Here is a 22,770-nt window from a genome sequence, read left to right as displayed (position 1 = left end):
TCTCCCTGTCATGTTTGATCCTGTTCTGTCTCCCTGTAATGTTTGATCCTGCTCTGTCTCCCTGTAATGTTTGATCCTGTTCTGTGTCCCTGTAATATTTAATCCTGTTCTGTCTCCCTGTTATGTTTGATCCTGTTCTGTCTCCCTGCAAAGGTGTGGCGGATGTTTCCGCACCGAGAGTCCGTAGACGCAGGGAGTCGTCGGAAAGAAACGCAAGCTTTTTTTTTACTTTGGCCTCAATCGGTAAAAGTGCAATATTTCATAGTCCTCAACGACTGACTACTATACTTTTTGTCACATTCTTGTTTATTCCAGTCGGTAATAGCCAATCAGACTATTAGGGCCTCGTTAATAAGGAAAACAATACTAAGAGAATAGCGTTGAAATATATATATATATATATATATATATATATATATATATATATATATATATATATATATATATATATATATATATGTATATATATATATATATATATATATATATATATATATATATATATATATATATATATATATATATATATATATATATATGTGTATTTAAACTTGTTCTGTCTCCCTATAATGTTTGTGTGATCCTGTTCTGTCTCCCTGTATTGTTTGATCCTGTTCTGTCTCCCTGTAATGCTTGATCCTGTTCTGTCTCCCTGTAATGCTTGATCCTGTTCTGTCTCCCTGTCATGTTTGATCCTGTTCTGTCTCCCTGTAATGTTTGATCCTGTTCTGTCTCCCTGTAATGTTTGATCCTGTTCTGTCTGCCTGTATTGTTTGATCCTTTTCGGTGTCCCTGTAATGTTTGTGTGATCGTGTTTTGTCTCCCTGTAATGCTTGATCCTGTTCTGTCTCCCTGTAATGTTTGATCCTGTTCTGTCTCCCTGTAATGTTTGATTCTGTTCTGTCTCCCTGTAATGTTTGATCCTGTTCTGTCTCCCTGTAATGCTTGATCCTGTTCTGTCTCCCTGTAATGCTTGATCCTGTTCTGTCTCCCTGTCATGTTTGATCATGTTCTGTCTCCCTGTAATGTTTGATCCTGTTCTGTCTCCCTGTAATGTTTGATCCTGTTCTGTCTGCCTGTATTGTTTGATCCTTTTCGGTGTCCCTGTAATGTTTGTGTGATCGTGTTTTGTCTCCCTGTAATGCTTGATCCTGTTCTGTCTCCCTGTAATGTTTGATCCTGTTCTGTCTCCCTGTAATGTTTGATTCTGTTCTGTCTCCCTGTAATGTTTGATCCTGTTTTGTCTCCCTGTAATGTTTGATCCTGTTCTGTCTCCCTATAATGGCTGATCCTGTTCTGTCTCCCTGTAATGTTTGTGTAATCGTGTTCTGTCTCCCTGTAATGTTTGATCCTGTTATGTATCCCCGTAATGTTTGATCCTGTTATGTCTCTCTGTAATGTTTGATCCTGTTCTGTCTCCCTGTAATGTTTGTCTGATCTTGTTCTGTCTCCCTGTTATGTTTCATTCTGTTCGGTCTCCCTGTAATGTTTGATCCTGTTCTGTCTCTCTGTAATTTTTTATCCTGTTCTGTCTCCCTGTAATGTTTGTCTGATCTTGTTCTGTCTCCCTGTTATGTTTCATTCTGTTCGGTCTCCCTGTAATGTTTGATCCTGTTCTGTCTCTCTGTAATGTTTGATCCTGTTCTGTCTCCCTGTAATGCTTGATCCTGTTCTGTCTCCCTGTAATGTTTGATCCTGCTCTGTCTCCCTGTCATGTTTGATCCTGTTCTGTCTCCCTGTAATGTTTGATCCTGCTCTGTCTCCCTGTAATGTTTGATCCTGTTCTGTGTCCCTGTAATATTTTATCCTGTTCTGTGTCCCTGTAATATTTTATCCTGTTCGGTCTCCCTGTCATGTTTGATCCTGTTCTGTCTCCCTGTAATGTTTGATCCTGCTCTGTCTCCCTGTAATGTTTGATCCTGTTCTGTGTCCCTGTAATATTTAATCCTGTTCTGTCTCCCTGTTATGTTTGATCCTGTTCTGTCTCCCTGCAAAGGTGTGGCGGATGTTTCCGCACAGAGAGTCCGTAGACGCAGGGAGTCGTCGGAAAGAAACGCCAGCTTTTTTTACTTTGGCCTCAATCGGTAAAAGTGCAATATTTCATAGTCCTAAACGACTGACTACTATACTTTTTGTCACATTCTTGTTTATTCCAGTCGGTAATAGCCAATCAGACTATTAGGGCCTCGTTAATAAGGAAAACAATACTAAGAGAATTGCGTTGAAAAAAAAAATATATATATATTTATTTATATATATATATATATACACATGCACCCCCCATGCTTGAATCCCTTAGGTGCGATGGACGGCCGGGTAGCGCTTATACAGGCTCCTTTCCCTCTGTTGCAAGTTTGGTTGATTCTATATAACATGTTTATGTAGTAGTGTGAATGTGAGTGTGAATGTTGTCTGTCTATCTGTGTTGGCCCTGCGAGGAGGCGGAGACTTGTCCAGGGTGTGCCCCGCCTTCCGCCCGAATGCAGCTGGGATAGGCTCCAGCACCCCCCCTGCCACCCCAAAAGGGACAAGCGGGAGAAAATGGATGGATTGTTTATGTGTGCTATGGCTATAAGCTTTTTTCCCCCCTTAGCCTCAATTTGGACTTCCTACTTGGAGTCCAGCCTTTGACTGGATGTTTTTTTTACTCTCCAAACCTTTTTTTTTTGGAAGGGGCGCCGGAATTTGGCCGACCCGTCAGCGATCCTGTTCTGTCTCCCTGTAATGTTTGTCTGATCTTGTTCTGTCTCCCTGTAATGTTTGATCCTGTTCTGTCTCCCTGTAATGTTTGATCCTGTTCTGTCTCCCTGTAATGATTGATCCTGTTCTGTCTCCCTGTTATGTTTGATCCTGTTCTGTCTCCCTGTTATTTTTGATCCTGTTTTGTCTCCCTGTAATGTTTGATCCTGTTATGTATCCCCGTAATGTTTGATCCTGTTATGTCTCCCTGTAATGGTTGTGTGATCATGTTTTGCCTCCCTGTAATGTTTGATCCTGTTCTGTCTCCCTGTAATGTTTGATCCTGTTCTGTCTCCCTGTAATGTTTGTCTGATCTTGTTCTGTCTCCCTTTAATGTTTGATTCTGTTCGGTGTCCCTGTAATGTTTGATCCTGTTCTGTCTCCCTGTAATGTTTGATACTGTTTTGTCTCCCCATAATGTTTGATGCTGTTCTGTCTCTCTGTAATGTTTTATCCGGTTCTGTCTCCCTGTAATGTTTGATCCTGTTATGTATCCCCATAATGTTTGATCCTGTTATGTATCCCCGTAATGTTTGATCCTGTTATTTCTCCCTGTAATGTTTGATCCTGTTCTGTTTCCCTGTAATGTTTGATCCTCTTTTGTCTCCCTGTAATGGTTGATCCTGTTCTGTCTCCCTGTGATGTTTGATCCTGTTCTGTCTCCCTGTAATGTTTGTGTGATCGTGTTCTGTCTCCCTGTAATGTTGGATCCTGTTCTGTCTCCCTGTAATTCTTGATCCTGTTCTGTCTCCCTGTAATGTTTGATCCTGTTCTGTCTCCCTGTAATGTTTGATCCTGTTCTATCTCCCTGCAATGCTTGATCCTGTTCTGTCTCCCTGTAATGTTTGATCCTGTTCTGTCTCCCTGTAATGTTTGATCATTTTCTGTCTCCCTGCAATGCTTGATCCTGTTCTGTCTCCCTGTAATGTTTGATCCTGTTCTGTCTCCCTGTTATGTTTGATCCTGTTCTGTCTCCCTGTAATGTTTGTGTGATCGTGTTTTGTCTCCCTGTAATGTTTGATCCTGTTCTGTCTCCCTATAATGTTATATCCTGTCTGTCTCCCTGTAATATTTGATCCTGTTCTGTCTCCCCGTAATGTTTGATCCTGTTCTGTCTCCCTGTAATGTTTGATCCTGTTCTGTCTCCCTGTTATGTTAAATCCTGTTCTGTCTCCCCGTAATGTTTGATCCTGTTATGGCTCCCTGTAATGTTGGATCCTGTTCTGTCTCCCTGTAATGCTTGATCATGTTCTGTCTCCCTGTAATGTTTGATCCTGTTCTGTCTCCCTGTTATATTAAATCCTGTTCTGTCTCCCTGTAATGTTTGATCCTGTTATGTCTCCCCGTAATGTTTGATCCTGTTATGGCTCCCTGTAATGTTTGATCCTGTTCTGTTTCCCTGTAATATTTAATCCTGTTCTGTCTCCCTGTAATGTTTGATCCTGTTCTGTCTCCCTGTAATGTTTGTCTGATCTTGTTCTGTCTCCCTGTAATGTTTGATCCTGTTCTGTCTCCCTGTAATGTTTGATCCTGTTCTGTCTCCCTTTATTGTTTGTCTGATCTTGTTCCGTCTCCCTGTAATGTTTGATCCTGTCCTGTCTTCCCGTAATATTTGATCCTGTTCTGTCTCCCCGTAATGTTTGATCCTGTTCTGTCTCCCCGTAATGTTTGATCCTGTTCTGTCTCCCCATAATGTTGTATCCTGTTCCGTCTCCCTGTAATTTTTGATCCTGTTCTGTCTCCCTATAATGTTTGATCCTGTTCTTTTTCCCTGTAAGGTTTGATCCTGTTCTGTCTCCCTGTTATGTTTGACTGATCTTGACGGGGAGTTTGCTGAAAATCTCAATTTCCCCTTCGGGGATTATTAAAGTACTTTTGATTCTGATTCTGAATATTAAGGCCAGGCAAATAAGGACGCGATTTTACAAGAAAAACACGATCAGAGCTGGGCAAAATACGGCCCGCAGGCCACATGTGGCCCATGACGACTTTTAATCCCGTCTACATCATTTTTTTTAGACATTTACCATCAAAACTGTAGCCACCATTATATATATATATATATATATATATATATATATATATATATATATATATATATATATATATTGTAAATCCCACATACAAGAGGAGCCATGTTCATATGTTGTTAATATTCAGTGTTTTATTGTTCATAGTTAATATTGTAAATCCCACTTTCTATATTTTTATTTTCATTTTGGGCATCCCATTTAGTAGAAAAACTGTAAAATTCCTTTCCGATTTTTTTGAGGTGGTCTGTTTTTAGAACTCTATGGGACATTGTGACTTTTGGTATTAGTGCTCCTGGAAAAAAGGGAGCCAAACACACATACTGTACAGCAGATTGTTACATCTAAATGTGTATATATCATTTATACACACATACACATTGGCCCCCCCAGACACATTTTTTCTCTACAACGTGGCCCCCGAGTCCAAATATTTGCCCAGCTCTGCGCTGGAGGTTATGGTTATTAAAATAATGAAACATTTAAAAAAAATACTTTAAAGTGAACAAAGTCAATAATTTGTATTTTACAAGAATATAGGTAAAATATTCTTATTTTTTTAAATGCCAAAAGAAGAACAAATATTTACTTCCGAAAATATGCATTTGTAGTGTGTTTTAATGTTACGACAATAAAGTTAAAATAATATGTAGCAGTAAATAAATTAAGAAGTAAAAAATGTGCATTTTTTTGGAGAGACATTTTGGTAAAAAAAATAAAATAAAATAATAGACTGTGTTGTTACGGAACGGAACATAATTTTGGTGGCTTTGTTCAATGTTTTAAACAAATATATTCACATAAACAAAAGTCCCCTTTTTACTCCTAAATTAGCGAGAGCAACATTGTTTCTATTATTTTCCTTTTTAAAGCGGCCCTTATAACCCCAGATTTATTTCACCCGTGCCTCCCAACTTGGAGTCTGCCGGTACTTTGAAGTGGCACATTTGAAACATCATCTTGAACACACAGTAGGATTTATTGAGGCTTGAAGACCCAATGTGGATGTCTGCGTAAAATAATTCCTCACACATAATAGTAACAGCTTTAAAACACAAATATACATTCCACACTATTTCTCTTAAAGAATGACAAAAAAACATGTTTGTGATTGTAAGAAACACAACCATGCAGACATTGCAGCTTTGAAGAGCGCCACCTGTTGGCCACAGTCTAATGAGATCCCATTTGGTTCTAAGTGTCACTTAAAGCCGTGTTCACACTAGGGTTGTACTGTATACCGGTACTAGTATAGTATCGGGGTACCAATGAATCAAAAACGGTACTATACTCTGTTTAAAAAGTACCGCTTCACAATTTATTTATTTTTATTTTTTTTACAGGCGCGTCGTCACGTGGTGCCATTGCTGGTATTACCAGCAGAGGAGCATGTTCGGCAGCTCACGCACACTGAGTACTTACAAGCAGAGGTGCTTTAAGACATGGCTAGCTAGTTAGCAGTCGGCAGTGTTTTAGCTCCTTCTAAATCACTAATCCCGGCCTCCATAGGGGACGAGTAATGTGAGTTTCTTACACGTAGCATTATCACTTGAGGATGAGGAATAGCTAAATGCTTCACTACACACCGTAGGAGGATACAATAGCTCACCGGCGTCACAATGTAAACACACGCCAATGTGTGGATCTACACCTGGCATCCACTGTAATGATACCAAGCATTATAGTCGATACTACTATGATTACATCGATATGTTTTATCTATTTTTAAACATTTTATTATGTTTATAAAGTCAGTAAATACGTCCCCTGGACACATGAGGACTTTGAATATGACCAATGTATGATCCTGTAACTACTTGGTATCGGATCGATACTTAAATGTGTGGTATCGTCCAAAACTAATGTCAAGTATCAAATAAGAGACGATTAAGTGATTATTACATTTGAACAGAAGTGTAGATAGAACATGTTAAAACAGAAACCAGCGCGACACCTACCCTTTACATCAGTATTGGTTTATCAGGTATTATATTTTATTGTATGATCCTGTAACTACTTGGTATCGCATCGATACCTAAATGTGTGGTATCGTCCAAAACTAATGTCAAGTATCAAATAAGAGGATAATAAGTGATTATTACATTTGAACAGAAGTGTAGATAGAACATGTTGAAACATGATCAAACATTACAGGGAGACCGAACAGGATCAAACATTGCAGGGAGACAGAACAGGATCAAACATCACAGGGAGACAAAACAGGATCAACCATTACAGGGAGACAGAACAGGATCAAACATTACAGGGAAACAGAACAGGATCAAACATTACAGGGAGAAATAACAGGATCAAACATTACGGGGATACATAACAGGATCAAACATTATGGGGATGCATAACAGAATCAAACATTACAGGGAGACAGAACCGGATAAAACGTTACAGGGAGACAGAACAGCATCAAACATTACGGGGAGACAAAACAGGATCAAACATTACAGGGAGACAGAACAGGATCAAACATTACAGGGACACCGAACAGAATCAAACATTAAAGGGAGACAGATCAAGATCAGACAAACATTACAGGGAGACAGAACAGGATCACACATTACAGGGAGACAGAACAGGATTAAACATTACAGGGAAACAGAACAGGGTCAAACATTACAGGGAGACATAACAGGATCACACAAACATTACAGAAAGACAGAACAGGATCAACCATTATAGGGACACCGAACAGAATCAAACATTAAAGGGAGACAGAACAAGATCAGACAAACATTACAGAGAGACAGAACAGGATCAAACATTGCAGGGAGACAGAACAGGATCAAACTTTACGGGGAGACAGAACAAGATCAAACATTACAGGGAGACAGAACAGGATCAAACATTACAGGGAGACAGAACAGGATCAAACATTACCGGGAGACAGAACAGGATCAAACATTACAGGGAGACAGAACAGGATTTAAAATAAGCAGATATTAACAGTAAATGAACAAGTGGATTAATAATCCATTTTTTACAGTTTGTCCCTCATAATGTTGGCAACATAATAGGTGTATAAATGACACAATATGTTACTGCATACGTCAATTAGGAGTCTTTGTTTGTTTACTTACTACTAAGGACTAAATGGCAATAATAAACATATGTTTCATGTACACTAACATTTGTTGTTACAATAAAACCAATAACGACATTTTTTGTGGTCCCCTTTATTAAGAAAAGTATGAAAATACACGTTGGTACCGGTACCGGGACAACCCTAGTTCACACGCCCGGCATATGAACAAGTCAGGACTGAGTTTCTGACCCAAACCCAGTCCTGGTGTGGTCACACAATTGAAGTGGTTCCGACAAAGTAGGGGACTCAAATCTCTCAGAGCAAAAAAGCCGTCTGATTGGTGAAATATGTTGAAGTTATTAGAACGGAGAAAAAGCTCATAAAAAGACCGTAGAGGAAGTGAGACCCCCGACATTTGTGGATTGGTCTTGAAGCGCACCAGAGCCCACTTGCAGACTCTGGAAGGTTGAAAGGATCCAACTGAAGCACCAAAAATATTTCACTTACTAACTAGAGGACTGCAGATGGATATTAGCTACAAAGCCCGTTTCCATATGAGTTGGGAAATGGTGTTAGATGTAAATATAAACGGAATACAATGATCCTTTTCAAGCCATATTCAGTTGAATATGCTACAAAGACAACATATTTGATGTTCAAACTCATCAACTTAATTTTTTTATTGCAAATAATCATTTCATGGCTGCAACACGTGCCAAAGTAGTTGGGAAAGGGCATGTTCACCACTGTGTTACATGGCCTTTCCTTTTAACAACACTCAGTAAAGGTTTGGGAAGTGAGGAGACACATTTTTGAAGTGGAATTCTCTCCCATTCTTGCTTGATGTACAGCTTAAGTTGTCCAGGGTGTGCCCCGCCTTCCGTCCGAATGCAGCTGAGATAGGCTCCAGCACCCCCCCTGCCGCCCCAAAAGGGACAAGCGGGAGAAAATGGATGGATTGTTTATGTGTGCTATGGCTATAAGCTTTTTTTCCTCCTTGGCCTCAATCTGGACTTCCTACTTGGAGTCCAGCCTTTGACTGAATGTTTTTTTTACTCTCCAAACTTTTACATGTTTCTCACCTTTTTTTTTTGTAAGGGGCGCCGGAAGTTGGCCGACCCGTCAGCGATCCTGTTCTGTCTCCCTGTAATGTTTGTCTGATCTTGTTCTGTCTCCCTGTAACGTTTGATCCGGTTCTGTCTCCCTGTAATGTTTGATCCTGTTCTGTCTCCCTGTAATGTTTGATCCTGTTCTGTCTCCCTGTAATGCTTGATCCTGTTCTGTCTCCCTGTTGTGTTTGATCCTGTTCTGTCTCTCTGTAATGTTGGTCTGATCTTGTTCTGTCTCCCTGTAATGTTTGATCCTGTTCTGTCTCCCTGTAATGTTTGATCCTGTTCTGTCTCCCTGTAATGGTTGATCGTGGTCTGTCTCCCTGTAATGTTTGATCCTGTTCTGTCTCCCTGTAATGTTTGATCCGGTTCTGTCTCCCTGTAATGTTTGATCCGGTTCTGTCTCCCTGTAATGTTTGATCCTGTTCTGTCTCTCTGTAATGTTGGTCTGATCTTGTTCTGTCTCCCTGTAATGTTTGATCCTGTTCTGTCTCCCTGTAATGTTTGATCCTGTTCTGTCTCCCTGTAATGTTTGATCCTGTTCTGTCTCCCTGTAATGTTTGATCCTGTTCTGTCTCCCCGTATTGTTTTATCCTGTTCTGTCTCCCTGTAATGTTTGATCCTGTTCTGTCTCCCTGTAATTTTTGATCCTGTTCTGTCTCCCTGTAATTTTTTATCCTGTTCTGTCTCCCTGCAATGTTTGATCCTGTTCTGTCTCCCTGTAATGTTTGATCCTGTTCTGTCTCCCTGTAATGTTTGATCCTGTTCTGTCTCCCTGTAATGTTTGATCCTGTTCTGTCTCCCTGTAATGTTTGATCCTGTTCTGTCTCTCTGTAATGTTGGTCTGATCTTGTTCTGTCTCCCTGTAATGTTTGATTCTGTTCTGTCTCCCTGTAATGTTTGATCCTGTTCTGTCTCTCGGTAATGTTGGTCTGATCTTGTTCTGTCTCCCTGTAATGTTTGATCCTGTTCTGTCTCCCTGTAATGTTTGATCCTGTTCTGTCTCCCTGTAATGTTTGATCCTGTTCTGTCTCTCTGTAATGTTGGTCTGATCTTGTTCTGTCTCCCTGTAATTTTTGATCCTGTTCTGTCTCCCTGTAATGTTTGATCCTGTTCTGTCTCTCTGTAATGTTGGTCTGATCTTGTTCTGTCTCCCTGTAATGTTTGATCCTGTTCTGTCTCCCTGTAATGTTTGATCCTGTTCTGTCTCCCTGTAATGTTTGATCCTGTTCGGTCCCTCTGTAATGTTGGTCTGATCTTGTTCTGTCTCCCTGTAATGTTTGATCCTGTTCTGTCTCCCTGTAATGTTTGTCTGATCTTGTTCTGTCTCCCTGTAATGTTTGATCCTGTTCTGTCTCCCTGTAATGTTTGTCTGATCTTGTTCTGTCTCCCTGTAATGTTTGATCCTGTTCTGTCTCCCTGTAATGTTTGTCTGATCTTGTTCTGTCTCCCTGTAATGTTTGATCCTGTTCTGTCTCCCTGTAATGTTTGTCTGATCTTGTTCTCAGGTGGAATTCTTTCCCATTCTTGCTTGATGTACAGCTTAAGTTGTTCAACAGTCCGGGGGTCTCCCTTCTGCTATTTTAGGTGCCACACATTTTCCATGTCTGGACTACAGGCAGGCCAGTCTAGTACCCGCACTCTTTTACTATGAAGCCACGTTGATGGAACACGTGGCTTGGCATTGTCTTGCTGAAATAAGCAGGGGCGTCCATGGTAACGTTGCTTGGATGGCAACATATGTTGCTCCAAAAGCTGTATGTACCTTTCAGCATTAATGGTGCCTTCACAGATGTGTAAGTTACCCATGTCTTGGCCACTAATACACCCCCATACCATCACACATGCTTCCTTTTACACTTTCACCCTAGAACAATCCGGATGGTTCTTTTCCTCTTTGGTGACGTCCACAGTTTCCAAAAACAATTTGAAATGTGGACTCGTCAGACCACAGAACACTTTTCCACTTTGTATCAGTCCATCTTAGATGAGCTCAGGCCCAGCGAAGCCGACGGCGTTTCTGGGTGTTGTTGATAAACGGTTTTACGCCTTGCACAGGAGAGTTTTAACTTGCACTTACAGATGTAGCGACCAACTGTAGTTACTGACAGTGGGTTTCTGAAGTGTCCCATGTGGTGATATCCTTTACACACTGATGTGGCTTGTTGATGCAGTACAGCCTGAGGGATGGAAGGTCACGGGCTTAGCTGCTTACCTGCAGTGATTTCTCCACATTCTCTTTGATGATATTACGGAGCGTAGATGGTGAAATCCCTCAATTCCTTGCAATAGCCTGGTTGAGAAAGGTTGTTCTTAAACTGTTCAAGAATTTGCTAAATTTAATTAAAATGTTTATGAGTTTGAACATCAAATATGTTGTCTTTGTAGCATATTCAACTGAATATGGCTTGAAAAGGATTTGCAAATCATTGTATTCCGTTTATATCTACATCTAACACCATTTCCCAACTCATATGGAAACGGGGTTTGTATGATCTGGTTCAGAACCGATACTATATTGCCAAAGGTATTTACTCACATATGAACTTGAAGTGCCATCCCATGGAATTGTCCAAAATGTTTTGGTGTCCTGGAGCATTCAAAGTTGCTTTCACTGGAACTAAGTGAACAACACCTGAAAAACCAACCCCACACCATAATTCCTCCTCCACCAAATTTTACACTCGGCGCAATGCAGTCCGAAATGCAGCGTTCTCCTGGCAACCTCCAAACCCAGGCCGGTCCATCAGATGGAAGAGTGTGATTCATCAGTCCAGAGAAGGCGTCTCCACTGCTCCAGAGTCCAGTGGTGATGTCCTTTACACCACTGCATCCCACGCTTTGCATTGGACTTGGTGATTTATAGCTTGGATGCAGCTGCTCGGCCATGGAAACCCATTCCATGAAGCTCTCTGCGTACTGTGCGTGGGCTAATTGGAAGGTCACATGAAGTAGCAAGTGACTGTGCAGGAAGTCTTTGCACTATGCTGACCTCTCTGTCAGTTTACCTGGCCTACCACTTGGTGGCTGAGTTGCTGTTGTTCCCAAACTCTTCACTTTTCTTATAATAAAGTTGACTTTGGAATATTTAGGAGCGAGGACATTTCACGACTGGATTTGATGCACAGGTGGCATCCTGTGACAGTTCCACGCTGGAAATCACTGAGAGCGGCCCATTCTTTCACAAATTACAAAAAAGGTGACCACAGATTATGCGCTAGCTGTCCAAAGTCGGGACCCGGGGTGGACCACTCATCCGTGCATCAGTTGGGGACGTCTCTGTGCTGCTGACCTGTCTCCACTCAAGATGATCTCCTATTGGATCCACTATGGAATGGACTCTTATTATTATATTAGATCCACTATGGACTGGACTCTCATTATTATATTAGAGCCACTATGGACTGGACTCTCACACTATTATGTTAGATCTACTATGGACTGGACTCTCACACTATTATGTTAGATCCACTATGGACTGGACTCTCACACTATTATGTTAGATCTACTATGGACTGGACTCTCACACTATTATGTTAGATCCACTATGGACTGGACTCTCACACTATTATGTTAGATCTACTATGGACTGGACTCTCACACTATTATGTTAGATCCACTATGGACTGGACTCTCACACTATTATGTTAGATCCACTATGGACTGGACTCTCACACTATTATGTTAGATCTACTATGGACTGGACTCTCACACTATTATGTTAGATCCACTATGGACTGGACTCTCACACTATTATGTTAGATCCACTATGGACTGGACTCTCACACTATTATGTTAGATCCACTATGGACTGGACTCTCACACTATTATGTTAGATCCACTATGGAATGGACTCTCATTATTATATTAGAGCCACTATGGACTGGACTCTCTCACAATATTATGTTAGATCCACTATGGACTGGACTCTCTCACAATATTATGTTAGATCCACTATGGACTGGACTCTCATTATTATATTAGATCCACTATGGACTGGACTCTCACACTATTATGTTAGATCTACTATGGACTGGACTCTCATTATTATATTAGAGCCACTATGGACTGGACTCTCACAATATTATGTTAGATCCACTATGGACTGGACTCTCACACTATTATGTTAGATCCACTATGGACTGGACTCTCATTATTATACCCACTGTGGACTGGACTCTCACACTATTATGTTAGATCCACTATGGACTGGACTCTCACACTATTATGTTAGATCCACTATGGAATGGACTCTCATTATTATATTAGAGCCACTATGGACTGGACTCTCTCACAATATTATGTTAGATCCACTATGGACTGGACTCTCTCACAATATTATGTTAGATCCACTATGGACTGGACTCTCACACTATTATGTTAGATCCACTATGGACTGGACTCTCACACTATTATCTTAGATCCACTATGGACTGGACTCTCACTATTATGTTAAATCCATTATGGACTGGACTCTCACAATATTATGTTAGATCCTCTATGGACTGGACTCTCACTATTATGTTAGATCCACTATGGACTGGACTCTCACTATTATGTTAGATCCTCTATGGACTGGACTCTCACACTATTATGTTAGATCCACTATGGACTGGACTCTCACAATATTATGTTAGATCCACTATGGACTGGACTCTCACACTATTATGTTAGATCCACTATGGACTGGACTCTCACAATATTATGTTAGATCCACTCGACGTCCATTGCACCGTTCCCCCACATCTGCAGTCCCCTCCAAGGTTCCCCATTGTCATCCCATTGGGTTGAGTTTTTTCTTGCCCCGATGTGGTATCTGAGCCCAGGATGTCGTTGTGGCTTGTGCAGCCCTTTGAGACACTCGTGATTTAGGGCTATATAAGTAAACATTGATTGATTGATTGATTGAAATGTTTAGAGAAACAGTCCCCATGCCTAAGTGCTTGATTGTATACACCTGTGGCCAAGCCAAGGGATTAGGACACCTGGTTCTCATCCTTTGGATGGGTGGCCAAATACATCTGGCAATATAGTGTATCGGTCTTTAGCTTCAGGTCTCTGTGCATTGTCCCTTCAAGTAAAGACTCAACTCCACGAACGGTACTCGTACCATCAAACAGGACTCTAATCCCACGCAAACAGTCGGGGGAAAAGAAACAATCTCTGATCAGATAGTTTGGCGGCTTTTCAAAACGTTGTTTACAGTTGTTGCTGTCCCCGGGTCGGGGGACTTCATACATTCAAATCCACTTGTCACACCTTCTCTTTGCTCCTCTGCCGGTTTTGGATCTATGCGGCGACTAATGACAACACACAGATATAAATAAAGGAGTAAAAATAACACTCTGTCACATCTTGCCACCCGCCCTCCAGTCAAAGGAGTGCAGATGTTTGAGTTATAGACCGAGACAAGGCGCGTCTTCCATAAACATTTGTGACAAAAACCCAGTCGGTCGTGTGGTATCGTCGCGATCAAATGGTAAAGCTTTTACATTTTGCACACACAAAGCAAATATTTGTCTTTGCCAGAGAACCAAGTGAGGTAGAAGACGACTTGGAGATCTATAATCCTTGGCTTCCATTAATGATAAAACAGCAGCAGGGTGGAATGAAATGGCCCCAGGCCCTTTTTTTCTCTCTCCTCTCTCCTGTTTCTCTCTCTCAACCCCCGAACCTATTTTGGAATTCCGCTCAGCGCTCCTGGTGAGACGTACAGCTGAGCCTTCAAACTAAGAGACGGAAATCACGGCCTATGATTTTCACCGCGATAGCGCTTTGGAAATAACGACAGAATTAGCTGGAGGCAAGAACTCAAGGAACGCAGACCGTACCTTTCTGTTGAAAGGGAAATCTGCCATCTTAATACCATAATCCATTTCAGACAAACAGAGGGCGTTTGGTCTCAGAAGATACATTCTTTGTAGGAACCGTCGCACTTTCTGAGGTATTCCGGCCGTACGCGCTTTGCAGATACAGTTTCAGATGGAAGTCTGGTGTGTAATGTCGGACTCGGACAGTTCCGAATGAGAGGTTCCTTTGCAGTTCTTGGGAATGACACAAGAAGGTTGAGGCTGTGTGAGAACTACGACTTTGGGGGGGAATCCAGACCGGGAGACGGTCTCACCCGAGTGACGACTGTCCGTGAGGCCGTGAACGCGTCCCGACTGGGGCTTCTGTCACCCGCCTGTAAGGTGACCGTGAGAACGTCTCAAAAAGGAAAATCATGGTTTCATTGCGATTGGTTCTCCTGGAAAATAAAACAAGAAAAGATGAAAACTTTGAACATTTTAGAATCCAGACTATTTATCTTTGTTGTAAGGGGGCGGGGCTTTAGACCCTTTCATATTATTATATTGCGAATAGATACCAATTTAGACTTTTTGACTTTTAAGGAAAATGTTTCCAGGACATTTGGTTGAACTCTAAAGGTTGTTGGTTTTTAAAGTCGGGCTCTATTTGTGTTCTCAGGACCTTTAATAGACCGCAACTGGTCTGTTCCAGTCTTAGAATATGTTCCCACTTCATCACTTTGGGCTCATAGACCTAGATCTAGCCAATACTACATCTGATCTATCTAGTCTGGACCAGACCTGACCAATGTAAATCTATGATGAAAATGTAATAGATCTAGTCCAGACTAGATTGCCAGATCTCTAGATCTGATCAATCAAAGACTACACTAAATCTGAACAATCTAAGTTATGATGAAAATATTGTAAATCTAGTCCCGATTAAATTGGTCGGATCTGGTCCCAACTAGATTGGTCAGATCTGGTCAGATCTGTTCCAGACTAGATTGGTCAGATCTGTTCCAGACTAGATAGGTCAGATTTAATACAGGCTAGATTGGCCAGATCTGGTCCAGACTAGATTGGTCAGATCTAGCTAAAACGACATCTGATCAATCTAGTGACTAGATTGACAGAGCTATTTTTGACTAGATTTGACCAATCTAAGACTAGACTAAACTTAACATTTTAAGTCTTTGATGAAAATATTATACATTTAGTCCAGACTAGACTGTAAGATTTAGTTTTACTATATTAGACCAATCTCAGACTAAACTAAATCTGAACAATCTAAGTCTATGATGAAAATATTGTAAATCTAGTCCCGATTAAATTGGTCGGATCTGGTCCCAACTAGATTGGTCAGATCTGGTCAGATCTGTTCCAGACTAGATTGGTCAGATCTGTTCCAGACTAGATAGGTCAGATTTAATACAGGCTAGATTGGCCAGATCTGGTCCAGACTAGATTGGTCAGATCTAGCTAAAACGACATCTGATTAATCTAGTGACTAGATTGACAGAGCTATTTTTGACTAGATTTGACCAATCTAAGACTAGACTAAACTTAACAATTTAAGTGTTTGATGAAAATATTATACATTTAGTCCAGACTAGACTGTAAGATTTAGTTTTACTATATTAGACCAATCTCAGACTACACTAAATCTGATCAATCTAAGTCTATGATGAAAATATTGTAAATCTAGTCCCGATTAAATTGGTCGGATCTGGTCCCAACTAGATTGGTCAGATCTGGTCCAGACTAGATTTGTCAGATCTGTTTCAGACTAGATTGGTCAGATCTGTTCCAGACTAGATAGGTCAGATTTAATACAGGCTAGATTGGCCAGATCTGGTCCAGACCTGATTGGTCAGATCGAGCTAAGACTACATCTGATCAATCTAGTGACTAGATTGACAGAGCTAGTTTTCACTAGATTTGACCAATCTAAGACTAGACTAAATTTAACATTTTAAGTCTTTGATGAAAATATTATACATTTAGTCCAGACTAGACTGTAAGATTTAGTTTTACTATATTAGACCAATCTCAGACTAAACTAAATCTGAACAATCTAAGTCTATGATGAAAATATTGTAAATCTAGTCCCGATTAAATTGGTCGGATCTGGTCCCAACTAGATTGGTCAGATCTGGTCAGATCTGTTCCAGACTAGATTGGTCAGATCTGTTCCAGACTAGATAGGTCAGATTTAATACAGGCTAGATTGGCCAGATCTGGTCCAGACTAGATTGGTCAGATCTAGCTAAAACGACATCTGATTAATCTAGTGACTAGATTGACAGAGCTATTTTTGACTAGATTTGACCAATCTAAGACTAGACTAAACTTAACAATTTAAGTGTTTGATGAAAATATTATACATTTAGTCCAGACTAGACTGTAAGATTTAGTTTTACCATATTAGACCAATCTCAGACTACACTAAATCTGATCAATCTAAGTCTATGATGAAAATATTGTAAATCTAGTCCCGATTAAATTGGTCAGATCTGGTCCCAACTAGATTGGTCAGATCTGGTCCAGACTAGATTTGTCAGATCTGTTTCAGACTAGATTGGTCAGATCTGTTCCAGACTAGATAGGTCAGATTTAATACAGGCTAGATTGGCCAGATCTGGTCCAGACCTGATTGGTCAGATCGAGCTAAGACTACATCTGATCAATCTAGTGACTAGATTGACAGAGCTAGTTTTCACTAGATTTGACCAATCTAAGACTAGACTAAATTTAACAATCTAAGTCTGTGATGAAAATATTATAAATTTAGTCCAGACTAGACTGACAGATTTAGTTTTACTATATTAGAACAATCTCAGACTACACTAAATCTGAACAATCTAAGTCTATGATGAAAATATTGTAAATCTAGTCCCGATTAAATTGGTCGGATCTGGTCCCAACTAGATTGGTCAGATCTGGTCCAGACTATATTGGTCAAATCTGTTCCAGACTAGATTGGTCAGATCTGTTCCAGACTAAAAAGGTCAGATTTGATACAGGCTAGATTGGCCAGATCTGGTCCAGAATCTAGCTAAGACTACATCTGATCAATCTAGTCTAGACCAGATCTGACCAATGCAAATCTATGATGAACATATCATAGATCTAGTCCAGGCTAGATTGGTCAAGTGTAGTTCGGACTAGATTGACAGAGCTAGTTTTGAATAGATTTGACCAATCGAAGACTAGACTCAATTTAAAAATCTAAGTCTACGATGAAAATATTGTCAATTTAGTCCGGACTAGATTGACAGATTTAGTTTTACTATATTAGACCAATCTCAGACTACACTAAATCTGAACAATCTAAGTCTATGATGAAAATATCATGAATTTAGTCCAGACTAAATTGGTCGGATCTGGTCCAGACTAGATTGGTCAGATCTGGTCCAGAATAGATTGGTCGGATCTGTTCCAGACTAAATAGGTCAGATTTAATACAGGCTAGATTGGCCAGATCTGGTCCAGAATCTAGCTAAGACTACATCTGATCAATCTAGTCTCGACCAGATCTGACCAATGCAAATCTATGATGAACATATCATAGATTTAGTCCAGACGAGATTGGTCAGGTCTAGTTCTGACAAGATTGAAAGCTAGTTTTGACTAGATTTGACCAATCTAAGACTAGACTAAATTTAAAAATCTAAGTCTATGATGAAAATATTATAAATTTAGTCCAGACTAGATTGACAGATTTAGTTTTACTACATTAGACCAATCTCAGACTACACTAAATCTGAACAATCTAAGTCTATGATGAACATATCATAAATCTAGTCCAGACTCGATTGGTCAGATCTGGTCCAGACTCGATTGGTCGGATCTGGTCCAGAATAGATTGGCCAGATCTGTTCCAGACTAAATAGGTCAGATTTAATACAGGCAAGATTGGCCAGATCTGGTCCAGAATCTAGCTAAAGCTACATCTGATCAATCTAGTCTAGACCAGATCTGACCAATGCAAATCTATGATGAACATATAATAGATCTAGTCCAGACTACATTGGTCAGGTCTAGTTCGGACTAGATTGACCGAGCTAGTTTTGACTAGATTTGACCAATCTTAGACTACACTAAATCTGAACAATCTAAGTCTGTGATGAAAATATCATGAATTTAGTCCAGACTAAATTGGTCAGATCTGGTCCAGACTAGATTGGTCAGATCTGGTCCGGACTAGATTGGTCAGATCTGGTCCGGACTAGATTGGTCAGATCTGGTCCAGACCAGATAGGTCAGATTTAATCCAGACCAGATTGGTTAGATTGATTGATTGAGACTTTTATTAGTAGATTGCACAGTGAAGTACATATTCCGTACAATTGACCACTAAATGGTAACACCCGAATAAGTTTTTCAACTTGTTTAAGTCGGGGTCCAGATCTGGTCCAGACTTGATTGGTCAGATCTGTTCCAGACTACATAGGTGATATTTATTCCAGACTAGATATCTGGTTCAGACTAGATTGGTCTGATCTAGTCCAGACTAGGTCAGATGTAGTTCATTAAATCTAAGTATATGAGCATGAAGTGATGAAGTTTGCTCAGAAGAAAGTCAAACCCAACAGTCCAGTTCCGATCGACAGAAGAACCTGATGGATGAGGACATGTGTTGGCTACCTTCTTGTGTCATTTCCAGCTAAAGCGTAAACGTTGGTATGAACTGAAAAGTCAGCCGGGCTATGCACCTCCTGATCTTAAAACCATAATCCCTGTCCTGAGTAGTCAAAGGAATCCACATTGAATTGTGTAATTGTACACGTAGCTCAAACACTGAAATACAACCAACAACGATTACATAGTAAAGTGAAGCCAGGCGGTAAAAGAACTCACCTCGGAGTCGTATCTAAGCCAGGCGGTAAAAGAACCCACCTCGGAGTCGTATCTACAGGAAAAAGGTGAAATCAACTCGTATCCCACTCGACCGACGGGAGTCAAAATATGCAAATGTTTCCTTTTTTTTTTTTTGTAAGCAAATCATTTACACGTAGAAAATATGGCGGCTAAAATCATAGCCATTTATTTAAGTTAGCTGAAAGTAACCATTCACAGAGAGCACACCACAGACATTGCTGTTCTAACGGGAAGGAGAAAGCGGGTTTTTCGTCTCGTTTTTAAAGCTTGTTTTCCTTGTTTTCAACGCACTTTTAGCACATGTCACCAATGGAGATTGTGAGGCAAAAAAAGACAACTTAAACAGCACCACCTCAGGCACTTGATAGCAACTAAACCAGAATAGTATAGTCATATATATATATACATATATATATATATATATGTATATACAAAAAGGAGGAGCCTGTACACGTCGTTTAGCGAGCACAAGACGGTAACTCGGACCATGTACAGATTGACAATTGATCAATTGTCCAAGACAAAAACCCTTGAACACATCAAGAGTGTTCGGGACTCTTCCAGCCAAGTTCTGGATCACTCGATCGCCTCAACGCTTTCACTGATTACAACCAAACATTTTATTCCATTCCGTGTACGTGTCGAGTTCTTTTTGTGATATGCTGGGCTGGAATTTACAAAATATATTGTCAAAGTCTTGAAAGGAGACCGGCCTCATTTGCCTCGGATGGATGGCTGACAGGTCGGAAGCGGGGACGCCGTGCAGAGCACCGACCACGGCTTCTTGACAAAGCTGAACCACGTCGAGTCCCGAAAAGCCCTCTGTCCTCTGAACCAGTAATGACATCTCCTTGTCACTGAGACAGTAGTTGTGTTGCGAGAGCACTTGGCTGATTATCTGGTGTCGTGCCGTCCCATCGGGTAAGGGGATGAGCAATCGCTTGGTAAAGTACCTCCTTAGGGACTCCGGAATCTCTTCTGGCTTACTGGTGGAGCAGACCACCAGAACGTGGTCCTCAGCAGAGGACAAAATACTATCAAGTTGCATGAGTAGCTCGGCCTTCAGTCGACTCACTGGGCTGTCCTCGCTGAGCTGGGCCGACAGGAGGAGGTCCACCTCGCTGATGAACACGACCGCTGGCTGGCGACAGCGGGCCATGAGGAAAGAAGCCTGGATGATTTTGTCCCCCTCGACCAACCACTTGGTCACCAGAGCTGAGCTGCTGAGCCGCAAGAAGGCGGCCCCAAGCTGGCTGGCCATGCAGCGAGCCAACAGCGTTCTACCCGATCCCTGAGGTCCAAATAAAAGAAGGTTACGAGGTAATGTGTGAAGTCCACTGAACATGTCTGGCCTTAAAATGGGCCACAATATCTCTTCCTTGATGGCCGCTTTGGCCATATCCAGTCCGGCAATGTCACTCCAGTCCATTGGAGGGCACTGCTGAAGGATTTCTGCCGTCACCATGTCCACCAGGTTGGGATCACTGTTCTTCAGTTGCTCCTCAGCAGCATGGATGGACGAGGTAGGAGTAGCGATATCAGGCCCTGTTAGGGAATGAGGCAGGTGCTGTCTGTGCTCTTCGCTTTGTTCGCTCAAAATGGGGGAACCGAACTTACTGTAGGTCTCATCCACAGAGCTTTTGGTCGATCCGAAGGACGGAGGAGTTAGCGCCCCGCTTGAGTGTATGCTGAATTTTCTTTGCTGATCAGAAGGTATTGTCTGTTTGGTCGTCTTGAAAGCTAAAGAGGAGGCCTCGGCATTTCTGTCAAAGCCATTGCCCCGGGTCGAGTCGGAGACACTGCTGTCGGCTAGTCTGTACATGGGACTGTGAGAGGAGCGCTGGTTGTAGTTGAATTCCCCGTAGCTAGAGTCCACCTCCCCATGTCCGCTCATGTAGAAAGCCTTTCGTTTTAACGAGTTGGATGCGCTCCCGTTCATAGGTGCCGGGGCAATTGGCGTGTGATTGTGGGACTGGTAGGTGTAGCCAGGCAGTGTGGAGGGAGGGATCGGTGTGGGGGCTGCGATACCAGAAGGCAGATAAGCAGAAGGAGGGGGCGCTCCCCCAGGGCTGTAACCAGGGCCGACAGCCGTCTGAGAGGCGTACCCTGTCGGAGGATAATTGTAGCTGGGAAGGTTTGGAGACCCGCCATTGTAGCTCGGTACTAAGCTGGGGGGAGGAGGCTGTAAGAGCCCAGCGCTGTGCAAAGGGGAAGGGAGGGCCGGGGTGGTCTGACCACTGTAGCTAGAATGCAGGTAGGAGCCGTTGTAGTTTGCGCTGTATTCCTGAGAGGAAAGGCCAGAGTGGAGAGTCGTGGCCGTGTGACTCCCGCAGTTACTGCTGGAATAGCTCGGCTCAGACAAGCTGCTCGGCACCCCCGGGGAGCTGCCGATGCTAGCTGACACATCTGTAGGGGGTAGGGCAGCTGTCATTCCGGCTTTGCTCACAGATATAACATCTGGAGCACAGTTCATCGGGTAAATCCCCTCCTGCCAGGGCTCATTCTCCGACTTGCGTCCGTTCAAGAGTCCGGCTGTGCCTTCGGTGTAGGAACAGAGAAGGGCTCTTTCATTCGGGCCTTCCAGGATCCCAGAGTACTTTTCGGCGTACTTCTTCAGCAGATTGGAGGCAGTCAGCGCGGAGATATCATCGTTTGCCCACGCATACTGGTACGTCCGCTGTAAGTGCCCCCGGTAGGCCTCGACTTTGTGCGCTGGCGAGCGGGTAGTGGATGAGATGTCAAAGTGTTGTTCTGCCCATTGTGTGTGCTCTGGGGTCCACTGCATCTTTAGACCTAAGTAGGAGACACAAGAGACAGGCATGTCAGAATCACAATTCACTCGGACTCGTGAGCGACTCTTTAGAAACACACCGAGCAACGTTTCTGCCCACAGCCCTCAGAATCTACCACGCACCCGCGCTAATACTGCAATCTCATATCAGGGTTTTCTTTCCTGTACATAGTCTTATCCTTTAGTGTGCAATATGTACACACTAGTGCAAATACTGTAATCTGGTAAATACTTATGAAGTACAATACATTACAAACACATGAAATAGTAATACTTCATTGACGAGTGAAATACTAATAAAATACATTACAAATATGTGAAATACTAATATTTCATTGACGAGTGAAATACTAATAAAATACATTACAAATATGTGAAATACTAATATTTC

General features: G+C 41.7%; 1 protein-coding gene across 1 annotated transcript in view; it reads right to left on the bottom strand.

The window, feature by feature from the left end:
• Positions 1-19,877: 19,877 nt before the first annotated feature.
• Positions 19,878-22,770, bottom strand: part of fign (fidgetin) — a 567,544-nt gene continuing 564,651 nt past the window's right edge. The window contains exon 3 of the mRNA XM_062070474.1: positions 19,878-22,381. Within this exon, the coding sequence (XP_061926458.1) occupies positions 20,187-22,381 (2,195 nt within the window). The 3' untranslated portion in view covers positions 19,878-20,186. The remainder of the gene's footprint in view (positions 22,382-22,770) is intronic.

The sequence above is a fragment of the Entelurus aequoreus genome, linkage group LG14, assembly GCF_033978785.1.
Source record: "Entelurus aequoreus isolate RoL-2023_Sb linkage group LG14, RoL_Eaeq_v1.1, whole genome shotgun sequence".
Taxonomy (NCBI): Eukaryota; Metazoa; Chordata; class Actinopteri; order Syngnathiformes; family Syngnathidae; genus Entelurus; species Entelurus aequoreus.
The sequence above is the reverse complement of the archived record's forward strand: the minus strand, read 5'-3'. Positions and strand labels throughout refer to the sequence as shown.